Source organism: Gouania willdenowi, chromosome 5 (assembly GCF_900634775.1).
Source record: "Gouania willdenowi chromosome 5, fGouWil2.1, whole genome shotgun sequence".
Classification (NCBI taxonomy): Eukaryota; Metazoa; Chordata; class Actinopteri; order Blenniiformes; family Gobiesocidae; genus Gouania; species Gouania willdenowi.
In genome coordinates this window covers 3854160-3874739 of record NC_041048.1, presented here as the reverse complement: position 1 = coordinate 3874739, position 20580 = coordinate 3854160, and the positions used below count along the sequence as shown (strand labels likewise).

At 35.1% G+C, this 20580-nt stretch overlaps 3 protein-coding genes across 3 annotated transcripts; all 3 read left to right on the top strand.

The window, feature by feature from the left end:
- The first annotated feature begins 371 nt into the window (after positions 1 to 371).
- Positions 372 to 3662, top strand: LOC114463073 (zinc finger protein OZF-like). Its single transcript, XM_028446329.1, has 2 exons — positions 372 to 605; positions 1767 to 3662. The coding sequence occupies exons 1-2, from the start codon at positions 521 to 523 to the stop codon at positions 3158 to 3160; spliced, it is 1479 nt and encodes a 492-aa protein (XP_028302130.1). The 5' UTR covers positions 372 to 520; the 3' UTR covers positions 3161 to 3662.
- A 1143-nt stretch (positions 3663 to 4805) lies between these two features.
- On the top strand, positions 4806 to 7428 carry LOC114463097 (zinc finger protein 41-like). The gene is made up of 2 exons (XM_028446358.1): positions 4806 to 5146; positions 6508 to 7428. Exons 1-2 carry the CDS (start codon positions 5032 to 5034, stop codon positions 7356 to 7358), a joined length of 966 nt encoding a protein of 321 aa, XP_028302159.1. The 5' UTR covers positions 4806 to 5031; the 3' UTR covers positions 7359 to 7428.
- A 1362-nt stretch (positions 7429 to 8790) lies between these two features.
- LOC114462909 (zinc finger protein 62-like) lies at positions 8791 to 19343 on the top strand. The gene is made up of 6 exons (XM_028446009.1): positions 8791 to 9134; positions 10527 to 11981; positions 14138 to 14340; positions 15481 to 15646; positions 16644 to 16895; positions 17727 to 19343. The coding sequence occupies exons 1-6, from the start codon at positions 8987 to 8989 to the stop codon at positions 18950 to 18952; spliced, it is 3450 nt and encodes a 1149-aa protein (XP_028301810.1). The 5' UTR covers positions 8791 to 8986; the 3' UTR covers positions 18953 to 19343.
- Positions 19344 to 20580: the final 1237 nt, after the last annotated feature.

Here is a 20580-nt window from a genome sequence, read left to right as displayed (position 1 = left end):
CAGTTTTTATCAATAACATTTTTTTAATGTTATTGATATTTAAATGCAAGTTATTTCCTCTTTCTATTTTATTTCCATAATTTTTTTAAATTATAATTATTATACCAAGGAGAATCATGAAGTTTAGACATCTTAGTTGATTCACGAGACCAGGAAAACGACGGATACTGAGTGTTTAAAATGATCCTTTAGAATAGAACGACTTCATGATCTTGTTGGGTTTATTCTTTCTTATTATGAATTTTATATTTTGATAGCGCTATGAATTTTCAAGGTATTTTTAGCTGTTTAAAAGGTCCTGGTTGATGTGCAGGTAGGGGGCGGTAGTGGGACTGAGAGTCGCTCACAAGCGCTGTCAGTGAAACGTAGAAGAAGAAAAAACATGGCGGAGGTTCGGTCTGTTTAAATCGTTAGAGGCTGAAATAAATCCCTGTTCAGAGTTTATCTGAGCTGTAACTTGGTGTGGAGGAAGAGGAAGTCGGACTCTGTGTGTTTTAAAACATTCTCGTCAGATGAAGACATGTTTGATCTCTGTGGAAGAAAAATATCAGATGATGATCCGTGTGATGATGCCTTTAAGCCCAAAGTCCTACTGCACAGATTAGGTTTGCTATCTATCTATCTATCTATCTATCTATCTATCTATCTATCTATCTATCTATCTATCTATCTATCTATCTATCTATCTGTCTATCTATCTATCTGTCTATCTGTCTGTCTGTCTGTCTGTCTGTCTGTCTGTCTGTCTGTCTGTCTGTCTACTTTTTATTTATATATGTGTGTGTAATTTCAGCTATGAAACATCAATATTTAGCATACACACTGTGCCGTGATGGTGGAAGTATTTATTTTTTGCAATCCGCTATGTATGTATTCATTTATTATATTTATTTGTTCTACTATGTATTTTTTTTTTTTTTTTTTTTTTTTTTTCTTCATTTTAATTTAAACTACTAAACATCAATATTTGGCATACGCATTGTGCTGTGATGCAGGAAGTATTTTTTTTAATATTTTACTTTATTTATTCAGTCATCTATTTATTCATTTTGTCATTCATCTACTATTTATTATTCCAATTATTGTTATATTATTTATTCTAATTTAAAATGCTAAACATCATTATTTGGGGTACACATTGTGCCGTGATGGTGGAATTATTATTATTTTTTATTTGTATTTACTTTTTGTGTATGCATTGTCTGTTCTTTTTATTGTTCTATTATTTATTCTAATATATTTATTCTAATTTATCTTTCTTATTTGTTTATGTACTTGCATTTGTTTGTTTAGGTTTAGCTTAAACTATTCATCAGCATCAATATTTGGCGTACACGATGTGCCGTAATGCTTGAATAATTTTTTCTTAAGTGTGTTTATTTATTACTTTATTCACATATGTATGCATTTGTTTGTTTATGTTTAATTGAAACTATTCATCAACATTACTATTTTTCATATACATTGACCCATGATGCTGGAAGTATTTTTTTTTTTATCATTTAAGAATAAATAATGGTATGGCAGGGCTTTTCTATTGTTGTGTTTTTTTTTTTTCAGAAAGCCATTTCAAAAGTATTTAAATTAAAGTGCACTTGTTCTGTTTGATCATGTTTGTAACAACAGATCATTTTAAGAAAGTTAAGAAGATTTACATTGGAAGCAAAGCACAGAAAATCTGAGATTGTATTTTTAAACCACATCGCCCAGCCCTACAATTCCGTGATGGTTTAATCATGGATTTCTATTTGCCTCTTTTCCCTCAGTGTGGCCTGAAGGTGTTCAGCAGGTGTTGGAGAATGACGGAGCTTTTTCTGAGGGGACGTTTCCACTGGTGGAGCAGGTGAAACAAGAGCCGATGTGGGAAAATCAGAATGGAGAGCAGCTTAGTGAGCAGGAGACTGATATCATTGCTGTGATTGTCAAGAGTGAAGAAGAAGAGGAGAAGCCTCAGATCTCTGAGCTACAAACTGAGGATGATGTAAAGGAGGAGCGTCCAATCAGCATCAAGGAAGAACCTCCAACCTGCGGCTCGACTGACTTGATCAAAACAGCGATTGGTGGAGACAACAGTGAAGAAGCAGAAGAAGAAGAGGAAGAGTTTGCTTGTAATGAATATTGGAAAAGATGCTCAGTAGAGAAACCTTTTAGATGTGACGTCTGTGGAAAGCACTTTAGTCGAAAGTCAAATGTAAAAAAACACAAATTAATTCACTCGGGGGAGAAACCCTTCGGCTGTGATGTTTGTGGTAAACATTTCACCCAAAAGTCAGACCTAAAGACTCACAAATCAATTCACACAGGGGAAAGACCGTTCGGCTGTGACATCTGTAAAAAGGACTTTGTGAGGAAATCATGTTTAGATCGTCACATGATCCGCCATCCCCGGGAGAGATATTTCACTTGTGATGTCTGTGGTGAATACTTGCGTACGAAGCAGGACCTGAACACGCACAGATTAATACACAAAGGAGAGAAACCCTTCGGCTGTGATGTTTGCGGTAAAAAATTCAGGCGAAAGGCAGACGTACAGAAACACAAACGGATTCACGCCGGAACAAAACCTTTCAGTTGCGATATATGCGGAAAGGACTTTTACAGACAGTCTGACGTTACGTATCACAGAGTGATTCACCTCGGAGAGAAACCCCTTTCTTGTGATATCTGTGAAAAGCATTTCCTCCGGAAGTCACATTTAGATAATCACATGAGAAGCCACACTGGCGAGAAACCGTTTGGCTGTGACGTCTGTAAAACCAGTTTCTTTCGTAAATCGCATTTGGATCGTCACATGAAGTGTCACACTGGGGAGAAAACCTTCGAATGTGATGTCTGTAAAAAGCTTTTTCTTCGTAAAACCCAGCTAGACTCTCACATGAGGCTCCACACCGGAGAGAAACCGTTCGACTGCCACGTCTGTAAAAAGTCTTTCTCTCTGAAAGCGAATTTGGATCAACACATGCGATGCCACACCGGAGAGAAACCGTACGGCTGCGACATCTGTAAGAAGTCATTTGCGCAGAAATCCAACTTAGATCGACACATGAGACACCACACTGGAGAGAAACCGTTTGGATGTGAGAAATGTGGAAAAACATTCTCTCATAATCATCATCTAAAGAAACACAGCAGAGTTCACGCCGGCGACAAAACCCTTTGAAAGCTTGTGCACGAGTCCACAGAGCTCCACACGTTTACCTGGAAGAGACATAAAAACAAAACAAGCCAATCTGTCCTGTTGTATTTTGATCTGCTGTTTTTTGGTTGTTGTCATAATTTAAAACTGCAACTACAGTTTATTAATAACGATTTGTTTCCTATCACTGTAGTACAATGGCGTATTAGGGCCACTTTAAAATATAAAGTTGCGTTCACTTCAACAGGGAATTCTGAGTGCTGTGGCATTGCAAGTTTTTTTTTTTAAATACGGCTTTATTCCCATAATATTATGACTCGATTTTCAAAATATCACGGTTTTAATCTCATAAAATTACGACTTTATTCTCAAAATATTGCGACTTTAATATTGTAAATTTCTGACTTTGTCCTTGAAATAATTAGATTTTTTTCTCATAAAATTTCAACTTTATTTTCAATATATTATGACTTTAATCTCTTAAAATTCCTACTTTATTCTCGAAATATTACAACTTTAATCTTGTAGTGCCCCGATTTTTATTTATTTTAATGTGGCCCTAATACACAGTCGTACTGTGATGATGAAAAGTTAGTTAATGTTGGTTCGTGTGAGGAATTGGTTCAACCTTACTTGTTTTTTTTTTTTGTTTTTTTTACAAGACATTATATTTATTCTTTTGGTTCAAATTGCAGATAATTGTTTGAAAATGTAATGAAGTTTTTTTTTTCTTGAACAAATTAATTGTATGTTAAATATTTGCCATTTTGAATTTTCCCTCATTCCTCATTCCTCATTTTTTCGTCTTATGCATTTCCATATTGTTTTTCCCCACAGGGTATTAAACTTCATGAAATTGTACCAAAAATGCTTAATACATTTAATGGAGTTAACTATTGTCATCAATTTTGGTGCATTAATGCACCAAGACGAGCACATGCTGAGATCACACGTGAGGGGTTCTCAACCTTGGGGTTGCCAGATGCCTTTGAGAAACTTTAAGAATGTTTTGTGTATATTTTGTTGTTAATATCTATTAGTTATGTATTTTTTGTATATTTTTCTGTAATTCAGTGTTTTTTGTGTGTTATGAATTAGTCTGTGTAATTTATCTTCTTTCTGTGTCATGAGTCATGTCATTTAAAAATTAGGAACAATTAAATTGGCAAAAAAAATAAGCATAAAATATGGTGAAAACAGGTTAAAAGTGACAATGAGGTGTGAAAAGTGGTGGAAAGGGTTTATAAGGGCCGAAAATGTCTTGATAGTAGAAAAATGTGCAGAAAAAGTATTGAAATTTGATGGAGAAGTAGCAGAAATGGGAATAATGTAGCAAAAATGCATTAAAAGGAGCAAAAATATGGAAATAAAAAGTGATGAAAATAGGTTAAAATGTGGCAAGTTTAGTGTAGTTGCAGAAAAATGGGCTCAAATTGTTCAAAAAATATTCTTAGTTTCTCTTGAAGACATCTGGCGACCCTCTCCCAGTGTATCGCGACCCCAAGGTTGAGAACCCCTGTTTTAATATACACAATAAGTCAAAAACGAGAGCTATGATTTTTCAAGCGTTTTTATTTGACTCATCACTCTGACCGTTAGGTGGCGGTGATGAGTTACAATTTTAAAAACAAGGAAGAAGTACTTCCGCTTTGGATGTTTATCTGTTGTTTCCTGTGTTAAAAAAAAAAAAAAAAAACGTGAAATTAAAAAGGACGTTTTATTTAGATCTGAACGTTTTTCTTACAAAAATGATAAAGCGCGTGGTCAGTACTTTGTCACCAGGTAACACGGTCACCAGCTGAGACTTAACGCGGCTCCTATTTATTACTTCCTTTCTGGGTGAATCAGAAGAATCTGAGAGATCAGCAGCTTTTTAGTGACAAACAAACATCAACATGTCTACAGAGGAAACGCTGAGTCAGCATGGAGACAAGTTTGATTTCTGTGGAAGAACAACAGCTGATGAAGATGATGCTTTTGAATACAAACATCACCACTACACCGACACAGGTTTGCACTTCTTTTTCACAGTCTATGGTTTGCACCTTCACTTATTAATTGTTTTGTGGTCATTGGTTTTATTGCTCACAAGTCACAGGTATCTAATTAAAACTCAAATGGCACTAATAATAATAATAAACACAAGTATTCAGGAAAACACTGAAGTTTTTCCTTCAGATCATATATTTTATCCACAATGGCTGAAGCTGGATATTATTGGACAGTTTTGCTCACAGCTCTTTTTATTGAACAGGAAAGTACAAGTTAGTGAAGTTACAACATTTGTCCAGTAGATGGAGACAGAGGATTAGATTAGATTTACAGACAATTTGTGTTTATCGTATTACCAATTTTCTGCAACTACACTAAACTTTCCGTATTTTAACTTATTTTCATCACTTTTTCTTTTCATATTTTTGCTCTTTTTTAATACATTTTTGCTACATTACTCTCGTTTCAGCCTTTTCTCCCTTTCATTTCAATGCTTTTTCTGCTTTCAAGACATTTTCAGTGCTTATAATCCCTTTCCACCACTTTTAACCTCTTCTAATCATATTTCCTGCTTATTGCTACCAATAGAATTTAACCATATTCATGATTTGTCATCCCTTTTATTTACCAGTTTAAATTAATTGTGCATACTTTTTAAATTACATTATCCCCACTCTCTGGAACCTTTATTTTGGGGGTCGTAGGATGAAAAGGTTGAAACACTTTATTAAAATATCATCAAACCTTTCAATTGCTTGAGTCACTTTGGAAAATGGAAAAGAAAAATGCACAAAAACAGCAAAACTCCACAAAATAACAACAAATGCGCATTAAATAAAAATACAGAAAAATTACAAAAAATGGCAACAACAATACACAAAAATAAGTCATTACACGGAAGAAAGCTAAATGACACTAATTAATTCATAACACACATACACACAAAAAACTGAAACACTGAATTACAGAAAAATATACAAACATACCCAAAAAACAAGAACAGCAAAATATATAAAATGACATCACAAAAGACATACTAAAACATACACAATTAAGGTAACAGAACATTTTAGAAAATGACAAAGAAAATACACAAAATTAAGAACATTTTTTACCACTTTTTCTGTCCGTTTTTGCCCACTCTAATTTGCAACTTTTAACCAATTTCTTGTGTTTTCAAAATTCCATTTCACCACCTTTTCCACCATTTTTGGTCACTTTTAACCCATTTTATTTCTGAATAAAACAAGGATTTACATCTTTAAGATGACTCTATAATTTGGCCTAAATAATAATGAACTTCCTGGATAACAGTGGATTTTATTCAGATGAATAAATAACTGTTATCACAGATTCATGTATATTAACAATTTCTGCAGATGTTCCTGATGGTGTTTCCTGTAAACATGGACTGCAGCTCCATATCAAGAAGGAAGAGGAGGAATCGTGGGAAAGTCTGGAGGAAAAGCAGGAGACGGACATCATGGCTGTTACTGTGAAGAGTGAAGATGAAGAAGAGGAGGAAGAAGCTCAGTGTTCTCTGCTACACTGGAGACAAAGTGAGGAGAACATCAAAGGAGAACCTGCAACCTGCTGCTCAGCTAAACTCATGAAAGTAGAACCTGACGGAGAGGAAACAGAATCATCTGATACTGAAGACAGTGATGATTGGAGGGAACCTTTGTCTGAAGCTCAGAGTGAACACATGGACATGAGGTGTGAGAGCTTTAAAACATCTGAGAACAACACCAAAAGAAAATCACAGATCAGAGAGAAACGCTTTGGTTGTGACATATGTGGGAAACGATTTACTCGTAAGACGAGTCATTCCGCGCACGTTAGAATCCACACGGGAGAGAAACCCTTTGGTTGTGACGTGTGCGGGAAACGATTTTGCAAAAGATACGATCTGAAGGTCCACGTGAGAATTCACACGGGAGAGAAACCCTACAGTTGTGATGTTTGCGGTAAAAGATTTACCTTCAGCGGGCAGAAGAAACGTCACATGTCGGTCCACACAAAGGAGAGACTCTTCGGCAGTGACATCCGTGGGAATCAGCTCCGTTGCAACGCAAATGTGAAGAATCGTGTGACACAGCACACGAGAGGAAATATCTGTAATATTTGTGGTCAACATTTTACGCTTAAACCACATCTAACGCATCACATGAGAATCCACAATTTGTCTGTGTCGTCCCTGCTGAAGGTTTCAGAGAAAGCGATGATCTGACACAAAATAGCACAAAATGACAGAAAAATTCACAGACAACAAAAATCCAGAAAATTACTAAAAAAATACTATAAAAACACTAAGTAATAAAAAAATCAGTTAATAATGGAAAAATATATGTAATATATCGTTAACAAAAAGGCAAAATGATAATAAAAACACGACAATAAAACGACGCCAAAACTTGATACAAAGGTCACATTATCACCAACATTCATGTCAGCATTTCGATTAATGACTAATCTGAGCATTAATCCCAAAAACAACAAAGGGTTTGTGTGTTTTTTGTTGTTTTGAGTAATTTTTTTTTTTTTAAATGTGTTTTTAAAGTTGTTTTTTGTGTGATATTGTGATTTTTATACATTTTTTGGGAGACTTTTGTATACTTCTATAATTTTGTGTAAGTTTTTGTTATCACTTTGTATATTTTTCTGTAATTCTGCATTATTTTTTTGTTTTTTGTGCTATGAATTAATCTGTGTAATGACTCTTATTTTCATTTTTTGTTTATGTTTGTGTGTTTTTCTGTCATTTTGTTTGTGTACTTTGAGAGCTGCACAAAATTACCACCTGGAGTAGATTCTAAAACAGTTTTCTTTAAAGAAAAGTCACCAATTACTACTTTTGTGTTTGTTTAGTTGAGTGACGTATTTTTGTATGTATTAGAGCAGGGATGGGCAACTATCACAGCAGGGGCCAGGAAAATGCCATTGAACCTGATCGAGGGTCACATGATTAACATTCACGTTGCCATTTAGAATAATGACCAATACATTCTTGTAATTATGTGTATTTTCTAGTCATTTTTGTTGACAGTTTGTGTGTCTGTGGAGCTATTCTCTAATGTTGTTTTTTGTGTTCTTTGTTGTCATTTTGTCTTTTCATCATCTTTTGCTTTTTGCTGTCAATTTCTATGTTTAGGGAGTTATTTTGTGTATTATGTCGGGCTTTTATATTCCTTCCAACTTTTTGAAATACAATTTTGAGGGATTTATTTTGGAGGCCGCACAAAATTAGACCAAGGGCCACATGTGGCCCCTGGGCCTCCAGTTGCCCATGTGTAATGCCAACAGTGTCAGCATTTCGCTTGTTTGTGCTCGACCTCCCTTATGTGTCATGATTATAAAGGTGCAGTTTTTCATTTACACAATAAAGTGACTTGAACCATTGAAAAGTTTGATGATCTTTTAATATACAAAACAAAAACAAACAAAAAAAAAAACAACGTATAAAACAATGCCAAAAATGATAGAAATTATTTTTTAAAGTGTTTTTACTTTATCTTGTTTATTTTTTACACCACAGACCGTTAGGTGGCGGTAATGAGTTACAATTTAAAAAACAAACAAAGAAGAAGTACTTCCGCTTTGGAGGTTTATCTGTTGTTTCCTCGTTAACGAAGCGATGTGTCATTTCTTTGTATTTATTTTTTTTTTTTAAAAAGGAAACCTTGTTTATAACTGAACGTTTTTCTTACAACAAAGATCAAGCGCGCAGTCGGTACTTTGTCACCAGGTAACACGGTCACTAACCGAGACTTAACGCGGCTCCTATGTTTTACTTCCTTTCTGGGTGAATCAGAAGAATCTGAGAGACCAGCAGCTTTTTAGTGACAAACAAACATCAACATGTCTACAGAGGAAACGCTGAGTCAGCATGGAGACATGTTTGAATTCTGTGGAAGAACAACAGCTGATGATGATGATGACGATGAAGAGGAGGAGGAACCGTCTGATGATGCCTTCGTGCACCAACATCACCACAACACCTACACAGGTTTGTACCTTCACTTTTTAATTATTTATTTACTTATTACTCGGCTTTATTGCTCAGAAGTCACAGATCATCTGACAAAAACTCAAATGGCACCAATAATATTAATAATAATAAACATTCAGGATTCAGTAAAACACTGAAGTTTTTCCTCCAAATCACAGATTCAATCCACAATTTAAGAGGACAGTTTTGCTCACAGCTCTTGTTATTGGACAGGAAAGTACAAGTTAGTGAAGTTACAACATTTGTCCAGTAGATGGAGACAGAGGTTTAGATTAGATTCACAGCCACAAAACTGTCTTCAACAAAGAATAATGATCAGAGTGGTTAATAAAGAATGAGAAGTATTTTATAATTATGGTTATAACATTAACCAATGTGCCAGGATAGTCGAGTGGTCGAGGCGCTGAACTCACCACTAACGTGGGTTCGAATCCCACATTTGCCTTTTTTTCATTTTAACATATTGAGTAAGGCAAATTACACCTTTAAAAATACATTTCAGACAAAAATAAACATTTTAGGGTTAGGGCTAAAATAAAAGGGTTAGCGGGGTAGCTAAAAATAAATATGAGCGACACGGAACTTCAAGTCACGTGGTGCACCTATCACGTGACCTAAACTGGCCAAAGAGGGTCGCTGTGTATCCATAGAGTGGCAGTCTACAGATACGTTTAACGTACCCCCATTTCTGCTTATTTTTATTTTTTTTTACCCTTTTCTGCAACTACACCAAACATGCCATATTTTAATTTATTTTCATCACTTTTTCTTGCCATATTTTTGCTCCTTTTAATGCGTTTTTGCTACATTGCTCCAATTTCTGACATTTCTCCATCAAAATTTTTCTGCACATTTTCCCCACTTTCAAGACATTTTGGCCCCTTTAAACCCTTTCACCACTTTTCCCAGCTAACGTTGCATATGTTGACCCATTATTGTCAATTTTAACCTCTGTTGACCATATTTCAGGCTTTTTTTTTCTTTTTTTTTTTTTTTTTTTTTTTTTTTTTTTCTAATTTAACCATATTCAAGGTTTGTCATGCCCATTATTTGCCAGTTTAAACTAATTGTTCCTACTTTTAAGCCAATATTGACACTTTGAACAACTTTTTTTTTTTTTTTTAAACCACTTTTTCTGTCCGTTTTGTGGCCACTCTAATTTGTAGCTTTTAACCAATTTCTGTGGTTTTTAAAATCCCATTTCACCACATTTACCACCATTTTTGGTCACTTTTAACCCATTTTATGTCTGATTAAAGCACAAGATTTCCATCTTTAAGATGACTATATACTTTAGCGCAAATAATAAGAACATTGGATATTATGATATTCAGATAAATAAATAAACAAATGTTATCACAGATTTATGTATATTAACAATTTCTGCAGATGTTCCTGATGGTGTTTCCTGTAAATATGGACTGCAGCTCCACATCAAGAAGGAAGAGGAAGAACTGTGGGGAAGTCTGGAGGAAAAGCAGGAGACGGACATCACGGCTGTTACTGTGAAGAGTGAAGATGAAGAAGAGGAGGAAGCTCAGTGTTCTCTGCTACACTGGAGACAAAGTGAGGAGAACATCAAAGGAGAACCTGCAACCTGCAGCTCAGCTAAACTCATGAAAGTAGAACCTGATGGAGAGGAAACAGACGGCTCTGACACTGACAACAGTGACGATTGGCGAGAACTTTTGTCAGAGTCTGAATCTGAAAGTGACGTCATCGACATTAACTTTATAAAGGAAAACACATCAGTGAGTTTGGGCGCTGAGAATAATATTACTGACATTCACACTAGAGAGAAACCGTTCGGTTGTAATGTTTGTGGAAAGAAGTTTAGCTGCCAGGAGTACTTGAAGCGTCACATGATTGTCCACTCAGGAGAGAAACCCTTCAGTTGTGACGTTTGTGGCAAGAAATGCAGCCGCAACGACGACCTCAAAAGCCACATGTTGATCCACACGGGAGAGAAACCCTTCGGTTGTGACGTCTGCAGGAAAGGATTTCGCAGCAGGACAGATTTGAGGAGACACATGAGAATCCACACGGGAGAGAAACCCTTTGGATGTGACGTGTGTAGTAAAACCTTTAGTCGGCGAACACATCTGAAGACTCACATGAGCAGCCACACGGGGGAGAAACCATTTGGATGTCCGCTTTGTGGGCAACATTTTGCTGCAAAGGGGCGTCTGAGCGTGCACCTGAACATCCACAAGAGAGAGAAACCGTTCCAGTGTGACGTTTGTAGAAAGTGTTTCAGCTGTAAGGCGTATCTGAAGCGTCACATGGTGGTTCACACGGGGAAACCCTTTGGTTGTGACATGTGCAATAAACGTTTTTGTCAGAAGACGAATCTGAAGTGGCACATGAGAATCCACACAGGGGAGAAACCATATGGTTGTGATGTTTGTGGTCAAAAGTTTAACAAAAAGACAACTCTGAAAGTACACATGATCGTCCACACGGGGGAGAAACCTTTCGCTTGTGACGTCTGTGGTCAGAAGTTTACTCAGAAATCCAGTTTGACGGCTCACATGAACATCCACACGGGAGAGAAACCCTTTATTTGCTGCGAGTGTGGGAATAGCTTCAGTAGTAACAGCCGACTGAGAAGTCACATGAGGGTGCACTCAGCAGATAAACCGTTTAGCTGTGATATTTGTGGTGAAGGCTTCAAACGAAATGCTTGTCTCCAGAAACACAGGAGAGTCCACAAAGGGGACAAAGTGTTCGGCTGTGAGATCTGTGGGAAAAAGTTCAAGCAGTTAATAGAACTGAGAAAACATGCCAGAGTCCACGGATTACTAGAAGATATTTTTACTGAAACGTTTGATGAAGATGAGACACCCTGAAGCAGAGGTGTAAAAAGTACTGACGTACCATACTCAAGTAGAAGTACTGTTACTTGACTGAAATTGTACTCAAGTACAAGTAAGTCATGCATAAAATACTCAAGTAAAAGTAAAAACTGGCTCAATTAAATAGTACTCAAAGTGAAAGGTACTGGTTACTTTCATCCCCCACATTTATTTTTGGTAATAAATCTGTCCACAGTTCCCTTACATACAGTAAACATATAAACTTAAAAATGAAGAGACCAAATTTTGCACAATTGGAACTTAATTTATTTTCCACTAAGGCATCAGTATAAAATAACAGGTTGGTCAAAACGTACAATTCTTTAAAAAAACCAATTAATTCAATTCAAAATAAAATAATTCTTAGGCTTTAAGTATAGGTACACTTATAAACTTTAAAACTGAGAAAATGACCTTCATTCAATGCTGTTTTGGTGCCGTGCATTACGTTAAATCTGATTGGTCGACTGATGTGATGCATTTGATTGTTGTCTGGTCATTTAATTTTTTGAAGTTTCACAATATCTGTTGATCATTTTAAAACAAAATATAATAATTTACTCAGTAACGGTTGGATGTAGAAATGTAACAAATTACTTCTATTAAAACGTATTTAAGTACAAGTAAAATGACTGATTTAGAAATCTACTCAAATGAAAGCAACCCAATTACAGTAATATATTTGTAATTTGTTACTTTCACCTCTGCCCTAAAGTACACACAGGATTAAAAACAACCATTTACTATTTTTATTCTTATTTGTCTCGATCTTAAAATCTGATCGTACAAAAATACATTCTTTTTAACCAGAATGAGTCACTTTTAAAAATGTGTTTTTATTTTCTGGAGGTCTATAGTTTTGCATGTTCTTAATTAATTCCAGCATATTATTTTTGTCTTCTTTTGAGATGTTCTTGTCTTGCTGACATTATTCATGATTTAAAAAGTAAAGTTGAAATTTTGAAGTTTAATAAACCAGCATTTAAAAAAAAATTTTTTTGTTGAAGTGATTGCTTGTGTTTTGTATCAATTTGATTCTATATATCTGCAACATCGTGTTTTGTTACTGTCACATTGTCACTCTATAAGTTATGAATAATAAGTTGAAAAATAAGTAAATTAAGGATACATTTGTAATCCTAATAGAGATTTAATGTGGATAATATAATAACGATTGTCTCAAACTGGGTCAGAAAGTGCCAAAAAAAAAGTGAAATTCCCAAGTGAAGATATATTTTTATTCAAGATTTTACATGTATAATAAAAATGTAGCTCATTTAATTCAAGGTATTAGTGCGTGTAAATGTAATGTTTTTCATCTGACTGAGCTTTTTCTGATAAACACCATCATTGTCATTGTTGGTTTGATTAAAGTTCAAGTTGTTCACAGATTGATTGCGTTTTTTGTTTGTTGGAGCTGGGGTGTTAAAAATAAATAATAAATTTATTTTAAAAACAAAAAATGACTAATTAAACACAAAAACTGTAAATGTACACAGAAAACATACACAACGACTTCAGAAAACAACAATACAAGAAACTCCAATTTATTACCTAATATCTAACTACTGTTTTCTTTAGCAAAGTATGAAAAGTAGAAATTACATTTCATACTATTTTTTTTTTTCTTTTTTTTTTAGAAATCTGAGAGTTAATGCTGAATTTTTTCTTAGATATCTGAATAAGTCCGAATTCTTTAAATTGTTAACTGTTGTATATTAGATAGTTGTGCATCAAGTGGATCAACAGTAAAGATTTTGCTTTACATTTTTGTTAAATTATCGTTGAGAGCAATAAAAATTGCCTGACTCAAAAAGGAATCATTACAATTCACATTTCATTTTTTTTCAAGTAAATGTTGGTTATTTTTGTAGTTTATATTCCTGTCCGGCAGGTGGCGGTAATGTCCTTTAAGGGCATCTCAATCCGATCAGCAAATCTACAAAGAATCGAAGGAAAAAACTTATTTTCAGCCTGTAAATGTTAATATTTGCTTTATAACGACATTTAAGAGAACAAACGCGCCATTTATTTGCTGTTATCACGAGTTTTTAACACTCAAACTGGTCCTAAATTAACACGGTCACCTGTTGAACCACAACACCAGCCCTGTTTCTTCTTCCGGTGAATCAGTTTTGTTTTGAGTTTTTTTATTTAAAGGAACGAACACGGACATGTCTACAAAGAAGACCTGTTTCTTTTGCCAGGGAGTTTTATTTTGTGCTCAGAAGGTCTGTTGTCGCTGTAAAAAGGATCAACCTGTGAAGCATCGGCTCAAAAAGAAGCTACTGTGCGACCGGAAGAAGAAACACAACGTGGCATTAATCGAAGATGAAGCCATTATTATGGTTTGTATATTCACTTCAATACGGAAGTGGATTAGGTTAGGGAGACCACATTTTAAACAATCAAACCCGGGACAGTAATGTAACCAAAGAAGACGACAGATTTGAAAAAAGTTACTATTTGCATGCTTTTATTTGTAATGAAAACATGTCACATAAATTACATTTGTTTTTTCCTCCTTTGGATGAAATGTTTTATTGCAACGGCTGAACCAAATTAAAAAAAATAAAAAGCATTTCAAGTTAACATAAAATTGTTTTTGAATAATCAAACCTGTTGCATGAACAAAAAAGTCTAAACTGAATAGTAGCTTCTGAAATCTGACTTTTCCCACATAATGTCGCATATGTTGACACATTATTGTCAAATTTAACCTCTTTTCATCATATTTCATGCTTCTTTTTTTTTGGGCCAATTTAACCACATTCACGATTTGTCGTGCCCATTATTTGCCAGTTTAAACTAATTGTTCCTACTTTTTAAATTATAGTACCCCACTCCTCCCCAATTTCTGAAAAATTTCAGCCAATATTGACACTTTAAACCTTTTTATCACTTTTTTTGTTTGTTTTGTGGGCACTGTAATTTGCCATTTTTAACCAATTTCTGTGGTTTTCAAAATCCCATTTCACCAATTTTTCTACATTTCTGATTAAAACAAGGACTTACATCTTTAAGATGACTAATAATATTAAACTTCCTAGATAACAGTGGACATTATTCATATGAATAAATAAATGTGGTTATCACAGATTCATAGAACAATGGACCATCATTTTACTGACTTTATGGATGGACCCCAAAAATCTCTCCCCTTTATTCCCCCTTATAGATGGTCCTGTTTCCACATGACTGTTCTTCAATGTTCATGTCTGTGTTCAACCACCTTCAGCTACAGTGGGGGTCCCCGCTCTCTGGAACCTTTATCTTGTGGGTCGCGGGCTGAAAAGGTTGAGAACCACTGTTCTATAGGACTCCAATCCCACAATGCACAGTCACATGATCATTTAACAACAAACTTATTGTTGATGGTGGAGAAAAAAAACAACTTTCGAGCTGTGATTTCAACTTTATTTCTGTCAATAATCAATGTAATTTGGTAGTTTTTGTTCATCCAGTAATCCAGAATTCTGTCATTGCAGCTTGAAAAATTTCATGCCATTGGTTGCAAACCGATGCTGCTTCTGGGGAAAGAGATAAAGAAAGGACAAACAAAGTGTGACATCCTCACCCCTCGCTGCAGACTCAGCGCGTCTGCCAAAGACTACCTGCAGAAAATATCCTCGTTTTATCAGTGTCTCTGTGAAGGTAATGCTAAACATGTAATCGTATCTGATCTCAGAGTCACATGACCAACGGTCATCAGAGCATTAACACAGGAAACAACAAAGGCTTTGTGTCCGTTTTTGTCTATTTGTGTATTTGTATTACTCGTTTTGTGTAGTTTTATATTTGTTCTGTTCTTGTCTGTGTCGTTGTGTATTTTTTGGGTCATTTTGATGAGTTGTTTTTCTGTAGTTTCGTATGTCTTTATAGACGTCTTGTGTATGTCTAGAGTAATTTGGGGGTACTTTTGTTGTCTTTTGTGTAGTTTTATTGTCCTTTTTTGTGATTTTTTACAAGTTTTAAAAAGAGCTCGGATTGGGCAGGAAGTGGTATCAGGGTAAAACCCTGGTCCCCTCCTCAAGTCCGAATATATTTAATACGAATAATATAAACACTATTAAAACACTAAAGATCCCTGGACTAAAATTACAAACGCTATTAGGTTGGAAATATCAACAGACCGACCAAGCTTGTTGACGTTTTCCCTCTCAACCTATGACCCCCCCAGGTTGTGAGCCAGAGGCAGAGAGGGTGTGGAGCTTAAGTGTTGAGTGGTGAAACCAGAATTTTAAATATATCCAAGTTCCTTGTATCATAGCTACATGTGTGATGTTTTTAAAAGATTAAATAGTTTTGAAATCAGTTAAAAATTCAACAAATAATTTTACTTAGAGATTGAAAAGTACCTCTTTCTATTGTAATGTCCATGCACCGCTGCCTCCACCAGCACCGGTCCAAGATGGCGACTTTAGTACTTTAGTATCTCAGATCTGATCCACTTCATAACCTGGTCCCAACCAGGTTAGGTGTTCAGCCTAAGTTACCATGGTGATTTAGGCCTATAAGGCGTTAACCAGGGTCGAAGTACAGTTAGCGTGATAAGAAGAAATCCATCTTCATAGTTCAGGGCCTAGATGTTCTTGTGATGTTAAGGGAACACAAACGTGGTTGAGATTTGACGCCTTGTGTAACTGCACAGGTTGGACGCAGGAATCTACAGACGATAATCAGGTCATTACACTGCAGCTCACAGCTCGTCATCCACAGGAAGGAACAGGAAACGCTGAGAGGAACTCAGCGGACCAAAAGAAGGAAACTCATGTCACAGATGTGGAGGAGGAGGAGTCTCCTGCATCCATAGACGGACAGACGGAGCGTGGGAACCCTGTGGACAGACAGCTGGACCAGACAGACACGTTGGAGCGTCACATGGAGCAAGTGGATGGACAGGGTAATTATTTCACTTAATGATTTGATTAGATTAGATTATGTTTTACTTTAATAATCCTGCAATGGGAAAATTCTGTAAGAAGTTTATCTCCAACAAATAAGATTAAAAACAAAGGTGGAAGACACTACTTTTTAGGGATATAAGGATATACAGTATCCTAATTTAGCTGAAAAATGATGCAATTACAATATATTCAGCTTAGTATGTGCTTCAATACTCTGCTTAAAAAAGAGGGGGTGCTGGGACCGTTTTAGTGACGCTTGTTTAGATGTTATGGTCTTGGTTCAGTCGCAGACTCTGTGCTGAACCAAAAGCAGCGGCGGGAGAAGAGCTTTAATCCAGCTAATGAACAAAGCAGCAGCCCGAGCCCAACATAACACGACCCGAGTGATGCCCATGTCTCTTTATGCCTGAAACCGTTTCAACTAGACACTCTTCCCGTCCGTGCATTTTTTATTTTATATGTTTTTAAAAATATATATTTTTGTTTAAAAAGGAAGAAATGTGCAGTTTATTTTAATTTATGAGTTCAAACAGTTCGAATGATTTGTAAGAAGGTTATAAGAAAAAGAAATATTAGTTTAAATAAAATATTGATATTTTGAATAAAAGAAAAATAATCTGTATTTTTTTTCTTCTACAAAACATGATCTCTATGTATTTAAATTGAAAGGAGTTAGGTGCACTATTACATCTCAATCTTTTATTTAATTTTTTTATTTTTTTAAATTGATTGTATTCTTACACCCCTTCTACTTTATAATTAACAAAAATACAGCTTATACGGTTTGACAAGTTTAAATTAATGTTGTCGTGTTGTCTGTGAATCAGGTTCTGGCTTTGGAAACACAAAGCGTCTCCTTCACAAAAAGCAAGAACAGAGGGAATTCTGGGTAAACGTAGAAGGAGAGCAGCTTTGTGGGCAGCCGGAGTCCGATATCATCGCTGTTATCGTGAAGAGCGAAGAAGACGAGGAGAAGCTTCAGTGTTCTGAGCTACGGTGGAAACAAAGCGAGAACATGAAAGGAGAACCTGCAACCTGCACCTTAGCTCATCTGATCAGAGGAAAAACACCAGAGGACAACAGTGAAGAACAAGCAGCAAAACCACACACTGATGGAGAGAAAACAGACTCTTCTCAAACTGGAGATGATGATGATGATGATGATGATTGGCAGGTACCTCTGACAGTATCTGACTCTGAAAATGAAAAGAGGAAGAGGTCTCGGTCCCATAAAGTAGGTGATAGTAGATCTAATGATGGGAAAAAGAAAACAAAACCAACACCTAAATCAGGAGATTCCCTATCATGTTTGGATGACGAGAATCATTCCAAAGTGCTTCACACCCAGGAGAAACCATACAGTTGTAATGTGTGTGGTCGATGTTTTACCAAAATACCAAATCTAAAGTCACACATGAGAATCCACACTGGGGAGAAACCCTTTGTCTGTGACATGTGTGGGAAAAGTTTCAGTCACAAAACGAATCTGAACAGCCACGTACGAGTCCACAAAGCAGAGAAACCCTTCAAGTGTGACGTCTGCAGTAAATGTTTTAAGGACCCACAAACCCTGAAAGTGCACACCAGAGTGCACACCGGAGAGAAACCTTACAGCTGTGACATGTGCAGTAAAAGGTTTAGTAGTAAGTCATATTTTAAGGCCCACAAGAGAGGCCACACGGGAGAGAAACCCTTCGGATGTGACATCTGTAGAAAATGTTTTAAGGACTCACAAACTCTGAAATTGCACACGAGAGTACACACAGGAGAGAAACCATACAGTTGTGACATTTGCAGTAAACCTTTTACTCGCAAGTCGTATCTCGAGGCCCACATAAGAGTTCACACAGGAGAAAAACCGTATAGTTGTGATATTTGTGGTCAACGTTTCACACATCAGCCAAATCTAAGCGCGCACGTGAGAATCCACAGTGGAGAGAAATCTTTCGTCTGCAACATCTGTGGCAAAGGTTTTCGACGCAAAGCGGATCGAGATAGACACAAAGGAATCCACAGAGGAGGGAAACCCAACGGTTGTGATGTGAGCGGTTAAAGGTTTGGAAACGGATTCTCCACAAATACAAGAGTTCACACATTAAGCAGTGGTTTTGTAATGGCTTTGGTTATATAATACGTTTACAGACTTGAGTTGCAGATTTAATGAGGATACAGTTTGTCTTCGGAGTATTTTAGAGATTATGAAATGTTTCCTTTGTCTGTGGTTGTACATTAAATCTAGTCATAGTTGAAGTGTTGCGCAAATTTGTGAATAATGTTTATTTTTTTCTATTAGGCCTATGTTACTCTTTTTGTTTGATGTTTCTTTTTTATTTTGTTATTTTCAGTTGATTCGTATCTGTGATTTATATTTTTTCATTTGGTAACAATTTGTCTCTTTGTATTGATTTTGTTTTTGTTTGTAATAAAGGTATTAATACATATTCTCCAGTGTCCTTAGTTTTATTACAGTGAGCATTTAAAACTGGAGTGTCAAATGTATTATTAATAATAATTGGATTATTAATATTTTTATTTTTATTATTATATAGACTTAATAATAATAATAATAATAATAATAATAATAATAATTGGATTACTATGACATGGGATTAGTAATACTAATTTGAATTATACGGAATTATTAATTACATTATTATCATTTAAACTTATTATATAGGGTTATTTTTACTATCAATAATTGGAATATTAATTTTACTTATATGGGATTATTATTATCAATAATTGTAACAATAATTTTACTTATTAATATTATAATGTATTATTACATTGAATTATTAATCCCATTATTATCAATTATTCTGAAATTTTGAGGTATTAAATGGGATTACTAATTACAATTTAAATTATATGGAATTATTCTTAAATACATTATTAATATATGGAATATTAACACCGTTAATATTGTATGGGGTTATTATAATTACATTAGTCATAATAATTATATTCATCAAAATAATAATATACATAACAGACGTAACACGAGAGAACGTTAAATAAAAAGTTAGGTAAATTAAATCCAAAGAGAGTTTTCCTGTAGGTCGGTAGGTGGCGGTAATGAGGCTCAGAGCTGTTTATTATCTGCCTTTTAAATGTAGACGAAGAAGAAACGCTGGAGGTCCTTTTTTAAACGTATTTCTGTTCTCAGTGAATCATTAGAGTCTGAAATAAATACATGTTCAGTGTTTATAGGAGCTTTAACCTGGTGTGGAGAAGAAGTAACTACAAGAAAGAAAAGCAGCAAACAGGGTTGAAATAAAATAAAAATTCACAATATGGAGAATATACGAAGAAAAAAAAATACAACAGAATATACAGAAATACATAAATAACTTTGGTGTTACAGCCTACAATTCTGTTACCCCGGGTTCGGTTCAATTACAATTTTCAGATACAATTACATTTATAATTACCCATGTTTAATTACAACTCAATTGACTTTCAGAGGAAAAATAATTGTAATTTAATTATAATTGAAAAATTTGCTGGTCACTGTAATCATAATTGAATTATAAAATATTACTCTAAAATCCCAAAACGAAAAAAAAAATTAGTTAAGTTAAATGTAGATACAACAAAGGACGAAAAAAGTGACTAGAACATAAACACAAAATGACTCCAAAATTACACAAAATGACTAAAGAAATTGGTTTGAAAAAAAAA